The sequence below is a fragment of the Bison bison genome, unplaced genomic scaffold (assembly GCF_000754665.1).
Source record: "Bison bison bison isolate TAMUID 2011002044 unplaced genomic scaffold, Bison_UMD1.0 scf7180017864044, whole genome shotgun sequence".
Classification (NCBI taxonomy): Eukaryota; Metazoa; Chordata; class Mammalia; order Artiodactyla; family Bovidae; genus Bison; species Bison bison.
The window spans coordinates 1,021,955-1,032,937 of NW_011494616.1; the positions used below are offsets into that span (position 1 = coordinate 1,021,955).

The 10,983-nt window shown below is 38.4% G+C and overlaps 1 protein-coding gene across 7 annotated transcripts in view; it reads right to left on the minus strand.

Moving 5' to 3' along the window:
- HDAC9 (histone deacetylase 9) overlaps positions 1 to 10,983 on the minus strand; it is a 1,025,726-nt gene that overhangs the window by 231,037 nt on the left and 783,706 nt on the right. For all 7 annotated transcript variants that reach the window (XM_010835593.1, XM_010835596.1, XM_010835590.1 and 4 more), the window contains one exon: positions 4,830 to 4,937. In XM_010835593.1, coding sequence (XP_010833895.1) covers positions 4,830 to 4,937 — 108 coding nt within the window. The remainder of the gene's footprint in view (positions 1 to 4,829; positions 4,938 to 10,983) is intronic.

Below are 10,983 nucleotides of genomic sequence, written 5' to 3' on the forward strand. Positions count from 1 at the left end.
CAGAGGATGAGATAGCTGGATGGCATCACCGACTCAATGGACATGAGTTTGAGTGAACTCTGGGAGTTGGTGATGGACAGGGAGGCCTGGCGTGCTGCGATTCATGGGGTCGCAAACAGTCGGACACGACTGAGCAACTGAACTGAACTGACTGACTGACATAATCCATATGCATAAATCCTCAAAACATTTAAGTTGGGGGAGAGAAATTTGAGGAATAACAGTAAGATTCCATTTTTATAACGATCTACAACATACAGTTAATGCTATTTAAAAAATACAATAGATTAATAATGATTACTCTTGGGGCAAAAGATAGGAATGAGATAAGTACTGAGAGAACTTCAATAGTGTCAGCAAAGTATTATTTATTTAGTTGGATAAAGAGCTCACATCCAACCATATTATTATGCTTTGTAAGTTATTAATGCAAATTCTTGTCTTTTGGTATGTATGAAATGTTATATAGTAATAAAAAGGAGAGAATCTAGACTATTTGATTTTACTAGACTATATGAAAAAGACAGATTTAACTCCTTTTTTCTTTTATATTTGTACTACCTCAACAAGAAATGCCTTATAAAATAGTTGAAAGAGAAGAGAGGATTGTGAGAATTATAAGCTTTGCCATTTATTAAACTGTGTGCAGTATCTTTAAAAGTTACTTGATGTGTCTGAGCTTGTATCCTATTGGTGGTATCCACTTTTGGTGGTCATTTTGAGAATAATGACAAATTAGATGTAAATTGCCCAGCCTATAGTAGATAGGCAACAAATGGCAGGAATGATTAGCAATATGATATCATAATATTCATTCAAACTATTAAAGAAATCCATCCACTATTTGGATAATCAGGTGAGAATTTTCTTGACAAAAATTTTCAGGCAACTAAAGCCATTTTTACTTTCTTATGACAAAATTGTAGCATTGCCAAAATATCATTAAAGGGAATTCTTATAGTAAACCTTGATAAGGGTTGAATCATTTTTTTCAACCTATACTGAAGCATAACTGATTTTAAAAATTGTATATTTTAAGGTATACAACATATTTGACACTATTTTTGAATCAAGTATTGAACTATTTGTAATTTGAAAAAAATAATCTTTTAGAAATATTTCTATTTCTAGACATACTTCCTTACATGATCTTTAGAACAATAAAACCATTTTGAGATAACTATTCTTCCAATTATACTTTCTAATACAACAAACATTTTAGCATTTCAGAATATTTATATTTATCAGTTTCAGAATCTGAGAAATAGCCAATTTATTTGTAAACTTGAAAAATTTCTTATTGTGTCTTTTTTTCCATATCCTATTAAAAACCTGGAAAATTGGAAAGTCCCCATAACTTCCACTAAACTCCACTGAGTCTGCCCATGCTCTGCCAAAAATATACACACTTACTGCTGCAGTTTGCTGCACATGATCAGTTTAAGCATCCACATGAGACCCAGTCCTTGTGCCTGGATTGTATTTCTAACTCTTTTAACCCATCAGTAGCCCTAGACGAAGATAAGACAGACTCTGTAGGACAGCGATCATGATCAAGCTCAACATGAAGCAGAAATGCCAGGTAATGAAATCTGTTTTTGGCGTTTTCCTTCTCTGGGTGCACTTCTTATCTCCTAGGTCCCCATCCCCTACAAGTTTGCCGACCTCCCTCCAGCTGTCTCCAAATTCTCAGTTCAGCACCTCATCCAGCCCACCCTATTTGAAACAGAGCTCTTAAAGTGAAAGGCACTCAGTCATATCCTACTCTTTGCAACCCCATGGACTATACAGTCCATGGAATTCTCCAGGCCAGAATACTGGAGTGGGTAGCCTTTCCCTTCTCCAGGTGATTTTCCCAACCCAGGAATAGAACTGGGGTCTCCTGCATTGCAGGCGGATTCTTTACCAGCTGAGTTATTAGGGAAGCCCAGAGCTCTTAATTCTTTTCAAATTTCCAAGCAAAATGAGTGCAGTCTTCACAAAACACAGTCTTTATGCCAATGTGGTTTCCTTAAGTTACAGATATACTGGCAAGATGGAGTAGAACATATGAGAACTGAATGCAGATGCAGAAAATGAAAAAACAAAACTAAAGTGTTTCTTTAGGATAGCCTACCAGTGTCCTGAGATAAGAGTCTCTGTTTTCCTTCTAGATCTGAATGAAGTGACTCCACAGTCATGAGTGTTAATGCTCCTGGCCAGCAGGTGTACTTGCCTAGTTACACTTAATCTGAAACAGGTAGACACTGAGGACTTCCAAGGTGGTGCTAGTGGTAAAGAATCCACCTTCAAATGCAGGGGACATTAAGAGATGCGGGTTCGATCCCTGGGTTGGGAAGATCCCCCGGAGAAGGAAATGGCAACCCACTCCAGTATCCGTGCCTGGAAAATGCCACAGACAGAGGAACCCGGTGGGCTACAGCCCACAAGGTCGCACAAAGTCAGTCACAACTGAGGCAACTTAGCATGCACAGAGATGCTGAGGAACACTGTGGGTTAAATGGAGTCCCTGAACACAGCTATCTACCACAGTTCTTGGCTATCTACGGTGGCATTGCTACAGGCCTCTCCAAATTATTAGCAACAAAAGGATTCATTCTCTTAGTCTGTCAGCACTAGTGTGTTTGTTATGGTACTGCTGTCTTGGACTTTCACTTTGGGCTTAACAATCAGAAAGACAAACCAGCTAGAAGGCCTACGATATTTCCCGAAGTAAGCAGAAATTCGGTTTGGAATATTTACTCTTTGTATGTGTATATAATTGAGAATCAGATCCACTTTTCATCTGCAAGAAGATCAGAACGTCAAGACCATGTACAACCTTCAGCGTTATCAGTTCTACCCTGCTGATTTTGCAGAACAAGAAACTGAGGTCCAGAGAAATTACGCGATTTGCCACAAGTGACACAGCATTTAAGTGGCAGAGCCTGGATCAACGTTCCTTAATTTTTACGCTGGCTCTCTTCCCCTATCATTCTCTTTTCTTTTTTAACCATACCTGCTGATTTCTCAACCAAGGGAAGAAAAAGTATTTGTATGAATCCTTGTTCTTAACATAAACAACTAACGTTAGTTAGCACAGCTGGTGGTCAGCATGTCCGTAATATATATTGCTGACACTTTGTTTGTAACTGATGTGAAATGACTACCTCCTAAAAAACAGAATTAAGTTTTTGTTCAACACGCCTCATACAGACATTTGGCAATTCTGCACTCTATGTGGTTAATAACGATGATGATTTGTTGAGTGTACTATGTGGGCACTCTACTTGGGAGGGTTTCTGAATTACTGATTAAAGTTCAACAAAATCAAAAACAATTAGAAACTGTGAAATGCTAACTTAATAATTTTTGTTTGTTATCAAGTGGGTCTGTACCAGAATAATCTTTTAAAAACTGTAATATTGTGGCCAGACGATATATTCCTGTGATCTGAATTCTTTTGAAAATAAGACTCTTAAAGATTTCTTTTAAAACGTCAATTTATTTTAGAGCTACAAGTAACATAACTCAAATAGGAAGAATTATTTCTCAAGTGCTACTGGGAGAGAGCCAAAACTTCTCCATAAGGCCGATTCCTTCCTTCTTTTCAACAGCTCCTTATCAAAGAGTGACTACTAGGCACTACATTAATGGCCTCATAAATCTCCTGAGATGAGTAACTGATGTCCTGAAGCTGATCAAGTCATGTCAACTTAACATGAGACATATATACATGAATGTGTGTATATATACACACACATATATTTACTATAGACTGTCTTATCAAAATGCTGTTTCTGAAGGTTCTGACTTAAAGAGCTAGAACAAAGACTTCTGGGACGGACAATCCAATGTAAAGTGCACATTCCTACCCTGTATTTTTAATCACTACTGAAAGAGTCAGCTGTAATTGAATAAAAATTCATTAGGCATAAAGAAAAATAATCCTAATTAGATTTTATTTTAGATTAACAAAACTCACAGTGCCAGTATTGTTGGTTACAATATATTTCCCTTAAGCCCCACAATTGCTAAAAATACCAAATCCATCACTGGCCAGATTTCGTTATGAAGTGTGTGAACTAGTGCATTAAAAAGCTATGTTAGCACCAACAAAGTTTATTGGGGCAACTGCGTTCGAGACGCACATGGCATACCTTTAAATAGCACTGTTAAAATATCAAATAAAACGTCGACGTCTGTCAGGTCTCTGGCTTTTATAAATTGTTTAGACTGGGAAACGCTGGGGTTTGGACATTGTTCTTTTCACATGATGGAGAAAAGAAGAGACCGTAAAAAGAAAAGAACAATAAAGAGTAGTTCATTTTTGAAGTTCTTTCATGGCAAAACACACTCTGGATCATTACCCTTCTAATCAACAATTTCCTTCTTCCTCTCAATCCTTCCCCTCTGATATTTACCTTTCTCCCTGCCCCCACCACTCATCTCTCTGGGTGGTATTCTGAGCTTATACACAGTACTCAGTAATCAGATTTTTCTTTTATGTTGCTTCAAAAGAAAATCCCAGGAGGGCATGACAGATATGTATAGACTGGGTGTTTTTGACCTGGACCATAGCTTTACTCACCATTTCTGTGCTCTTAAAAATACACCAGAGTGCCCTAACCACAGAGTCTCCCCAAGGAGAGGAAGGCCCTGAGAGCCGGATCAGCTACCAGCTACCTACAGACCAGTTATTATCACACCTCAGTGGCCATCCCTCTGCCCCTTCCCTCCGCCCCTTGCCTTTTATTACTGCACCACACTCCCCACAATTCCCAAACAACAACATCTCTGTTTCAGCGTCTTCCCTGGATTTCCCACACTTAATGCAACCCAGACCTCACCTTCAGCTCTCCGGAGGCCACTCTGGAAGCCAGCTCGATGACACAGCCAACAGCCATGCGTGCAGCGCCGGACGAGTGCAGCTCATTCCAAATGGTGTCACTGTCCACCTGAGCAAACAGTCAGCAGAGCCCTCGGAAGAGAGGGAGAGGAGGAGAAGGAATAGAGGCAAGAGGAGGGGGAGGAGGGGAGTTCAGGAGAGGGGAGAGAGAGAGAGCAAGCAGATTCGTGAGGAAGGGCTGGCACAGCAACAGCCTATGTACAATAACATCAGTCTTCCGTCTTGGCCAGCTGAAGGGGCCTTCTGGACACGGCTTTGCTTATACTTTTTCTCTACACTGACTTCTCCAATGGAAACACATTCCTGCCATGCCTCACTGCCATTCCCTGTTTAGATTTCTCATTACAAACGGCATTACATAGGCCGGATCTGGCGTAGTTACAGGCTTGCTAGAAACCAGGCCCCAGCAGTAGATAGAGTAAAAGCTAAGAGCACTTAGCTATACATAAAAATCGGATTTGCAAGTGCTAGAGGGGGAAAATTCAAATACCTCTCTGGCTGCAGGTTTACAGGGAGCCAAAAACAATTATTAGGCAGGCAGCAGTAGCCGTCAGTGAGTAGGAAGTAGCGACCACAGTTCACGTTCTCCGACTAAACGGAAGGAGTGTGTGGTCCTCACACTTAAAAGATTCACAACACTCAACTGCAAGGAGTGCTCTGACTTCCAAAGTAGAAGCTTCAAATTTCTGACACTTAGTACAGTTTGGCAGTTAGTCTTAGTGCAAACTGGTATTATTAAAATTAGGTCATTAAAATATATGGTTGCTCTGTTGCTAGAGAACATTATCATCAAAACAAAGCATGAAGTAGTATTTTGGAGTTACTTTTATAAAATGCTGTTTACTCTTTTTTGTGCATTCATTAATAAAATTTATACAAAAAGCACAAGAAAAGTGCAACAGTAGTGGTTTATGTTACATATTTTTATGTACATAATGGTAGTGACTTATTCACTAAGTTGTACCTGACTCTTGTGACCCCATGGACTGTAGCCTGCCAGGCTTCTCTGCCCATGGGATTCTCCAGGCAAGAATACTGGAGTGGGTTGCCAAGTCCTTCTCCAAGGGATCGTCCCGACCCAGGGATCAAAGCTGGGTCTCCTGCACTGCAGGCAGATACTTCACTGAATGAGCCTCCAAGGAAGCCATGTATATAATATTTTATAACATTAAAAATAATATCAGATGGTAGAAGTCTCTAATTTATAACACACTTGGAGTTCTTAGAAATGCAATACAAAATTTGTGACTGTGCAAATATCAAGACTTCTTAAATGGCTCAAAGAAGGAAATCTGACACAAAATAACAATTTTTTTTAAGAAGAGCTAAATTAAAGAAGCCTAATGACAAGCAAACACAATAAAGGATAACACACGTTCACATGTACTAAGTTTCCTAAGCACTTTCACATGCTTTTTCTCATGAAAGCCTTAATGATTTAAATTCTGTTAAGAACAATGAGCATATATATATAATAAATTAGAACAATAAATAAATAAATAGAATATTAAGATCCTCTCAAGAACAGCAAAGTGGTAAAGAGAGAAGATTCTGGAATCAAACTGTCCAGATGAGATTATGACCTCACCACTAAAAGGCCAATGACATGGGCCATCAAGTAATTAACATCTCTGTTCTGTGATTCCCTTACCAATGAAACAGCAGATTTTTAAACTGCCATCTGAATACGACGTTGGAGGGGATTAAATGAATAAGTGATACGCAACTGTTAGCTACTACTATTGGCTGCTGTTGAACTCATTTTTTTTAAAATAACTATCACATAGTTGAGGCCTGAGACACTGTGGCGTAGAGCAGCTACTCAGCAGATCTGAGAGCCCTTAGAGACTTCTGACCCTGAAAACACATGCCTTTCTACCATACTCCTTAAATAAAACTTGTTTTCTAAGAACGTTCAGCCCATGTTACAGTGAGCACCATCATCGCAACACCATCAACTGAGAAGTAGAAGGGCCACCAAATGAACCCTGCAACCTAATCATTTACCAGCTAAACTGACTGAGAGCTTTATTTATTTACTTCTTTTATTAAACCACTGTAAGTAGTTATTTGAGCTTCATGAAGATATAGCCTTGAGGAAAACGGTTGCTTAAGCTAAAAAATAAAAACCAACATTCACATTGTGTTGGATACTTTTAAACCAATTTTTTTTTTTTTCAGAACATTTTAATTTAATTTTTTTTTTAAACTTTACATAAACCAATTTTTAACCATTACATAGCTATAGGTGCCAGAGACAGTCCTCATTAATCATTTTAAAATTACTGCGAAGACAAGAAAACATAAATTAATAAATCCTCAAAGAAAACTAGAAGCTGGTTCTTTGAGAAGACAAACAAAATTGATGAATTTTTACCCAGAATCAAGAAGAAGAGGAGAACCCAAATCAATCAAATTAGAAATGAGAAAGAAGTTAAACTGACCCTAACCACAAATAAGAGGCTACGACAAGAAACTATTCACTTACAAAATGCACAACCTAGAAGAAATGGACAAATTCTTAGAAGGGTACACCCTTCCAAGACAGAAACAGGAAGAAATATTTTAAAAAAGGAAAAAACTAATCACAACTGCTAAAATGGAAACTGTGATCCAAAAACTTCCAACAAACAAAAATCCAGGACCAGATGGCTTCACAGGTGAATTCTATCAAACACTTAGAGAAATTAACATCTATCCTTCTGAAACTCTTCCCAAAACTGCAGAGGAAGGAATACTCCCAAGCCGTTCTACAAGGCTACTATCACCTGGATAACAAAACCACACGAAGACATCACATGCAAAAAAAGAAAACTAAAAGCCAATATCACTGATGAACACAGATGTAAAAATCTTCAACAAAATACTAGCAAATTGAATCTAAAAACACATTAAAAGGATTATATAACACGATCAAGTGTGATTTATCCCAGGGATACAAGGATTCTTCAATATTCACAAATCAATCAGTGTGATACACCATACTAACAAACTGAAAAATAAAAACCATACAATCATCTCAATACATGCAGAAAAAGCTTCTGACAAAATTCAATACTCATTTTTGGTTAAAAAAAGAAACCTCCAGAAAGTAGTCTTAGTGGGAACCTACCACAACATAATAGAAGTCATATACAACAAACCCACAGCAAACATCACTCTCAATGATGAAAAACTTAAAAGCATCTCCTCTAAGATCAGGAACAGAAGCAGCATGTCCACTATCACCGCTATCATTCAACATAGGTTTGGAAGTCCCAGCCATGACATGGAGAAGAAATAAAAGGAATCCAAACTGGAAAAGAAGTAAAACTCTCACTGCTTGCAGATGAGATAATACTATATAAAGACAACCCTAAAGATGCCACCAGAAAACTATTAGAGCTCATACTATGAAACCCTTAAGAGGAAAACATAAGCAGAGAAATCTCTGACATAAATCGCAATGTATCTTTTTTGATCCACCTTTTACATTGATGAAATAAAAATAAACGGGATCTAATTAAAATTAAAAGCTTTTGCACAGCAAAGGACACTATAAACAAAAGGACAGTCCTCAGACCTGAAGAAAATATTTGCAAATGAAGTGACAGAGAATGGATTAATCTCCAAAACATGCCAACAGCTTATGCATCTAAAATATATATATATATATATAAAACCAATCAACGAATGCGTAGAAGACCTAAATAGGTATTTCTCCAAAGAAAAGACATACAAAGGGCCAAAGAGCATATGAAAAGACACTCAACATTACTAATTATTAGAGAAATGCAAATCAAGACTACAAAGAGATATCCCCTCACACCTTTCAGAGGGCCATTATCAAAAAATTTACAAACAATAAATGCTTGACAGGGTATGGAGAAAAGGGTGCCCTCTTAGACTGCTGGAATGGAATGTAAAATGATATAGCCACTAAGGAGAACAGTATGGAGGGTCCTTAAAAAGGTAAAAATAGAACTATGATATGACCCTGTAATCTCACTCCCAGGCATATACCTGGAGAAAACCATAATTCAAAAAGATATATGCACCCCAACATTCACTGAAGCATTATTCACAACAGCCAAGCCTTGGAGGCAAATATCCACTCACAGATGAACAGATAAAGAAGATATGGTATACATATACAACAGAATATTGCTGTTGCTGTTTAGTTGCTAAGTCATGTCTGACTCTTTCGCAACCCCATGGACTCCCACTAGCCTCCTTCTCTCCATGGATTTCTCCAGGCAAGAATACTGGAGTGGGTTGCCATGTCCTTCTCCAACGTATCTTCAGGACCCAGGGTTGAACTCACAACCCCTGCATTGGCAGGTGGGTTCTTTACCACTGAGCCAGCAGGGAAACACACAATGGAATATTATCAGCCATAAAAACAACAAAATAATGCCATTTGTAGGGAAATGCATGGACCTAGAGATTGTCATACTGAGTGAAATAACTCAGACAGAAAATATAAATATCATATGATATTGCATATATAGGAATCTAAAAACTGGTACAAATGAGCTTATTTACAAAACAGAAATACAGTCACATATATTAAAAAAAAAAAAAAACTTATGGTTACTGTGGGGGAAGGGGGGTAGGGATAAATTGGGAGACTGGAATTGACATATACACCACTATGTGTAAAATACATAGATAACTAATAAGGACCTACTGTACCTCACAGGGAACTCTACTCAATACTCTGTAATGCCTTATATGGGAAAAGAATCTAAAAAAGAGTGGAATATCTATATGTGGGCTTCCCTGGTGGCTCAGAGGTTAGAGCGTCTGCCTGGAATGCGGGAGACCCAGGTTCTATCCCTGGGTTGGGAAGATCCCCTGGAGAAGGAAATGGCAACCCACTCCATACTCTTGCTTGGAGAATCCCATGGAGGGAGGAGCCTGGTGGGCTACAGTCCATGGGGTCGCAAAGAGTAGGGCACGACTGAGTGACTTCACTTTCGCATCTGTATGTATAGATGATCCACTTTGCTGTACACCTGAAACTAGCACAACAGTGTAAATCAACTATACTCCAAATGTTCAAAAAATCCCCAAAGACTTTAACAGGTGACTCAGAACCATATGGAATTCCCTATATCCTTTTATTTGCTTTTGGAAATTACTGTAAGTTTTCTGAAAGTGTAAGAAAGATTTTTTTTTTATTAATAAACAACAGTACAACATTTTCTTCCAAACAGTTATAAATATTGAACTTGATTAGAAAAAATATTCAAACATCTGAGAACAAAGTCTATTTCACCATAGTACAAGGAGCATTGCTACTGCTACTGCTAAGTTGCTTCAGTCGTGTCCGACTCTGTGCGACCCCATAGATGGCAGCCCACCAGGCTCCCCCGTCCCTGGGATTCTCCAGGCAAGAACACTGGAGTGGGTTGCTGCCATTTCCTTCTCTAATGCATGAAAGTGAAAAGTCAAAGTGAAGTTGCTCAGTCATGTCTGACTCTTAGCAACCTCATTAGATAACCACAAATAACTTTGCTTGGTATACACTTTCTTCTCTATATATTTTTATCTCCCTAAAAGGATTCTTCTCTAGAGTGAACATTCTGTGTCTGTGCTATTAATTTTGACGTATAATCACTACTAATCAAGATATGGTGAAGTTCTATACAGTCCGTGAAAGCAAGACTGGGAGCTGACACTGGCTCAGATGATGAACTCCATATTGCAAAATTCAGACTTAAATCGACAAAAGTAGGGAAAACCACTAGACGGTGCAGGTATGACCTAAATCAAATCCCTTACGATTATACAGTAGAAGTGGCAAATATATTCAAAGGATTCAATCTGACAGACAGAGTGCCTGAAGAACTATGTACAGAGGTTCATGACATTGTACAGCAGGCAGTGATCAAGACTATCCCCAAGAAAAAGGAATGCAAAAAGACAAAAAATGGTTGTCTGAGGAGGCCATACAAATAGCTGAGAAAAGAAGAGAAGTTGAAGGCAAAGGAGCAAAGGAAAGATATACCCATCTGAATGCAGAGTTCCAAAGAATAGCAAGGAGAGATAAGAAAGCCTTCCTCAGTGATCACTGCAAAGAAACAGAGGAAAATAATAGAATGGGAAAGTCT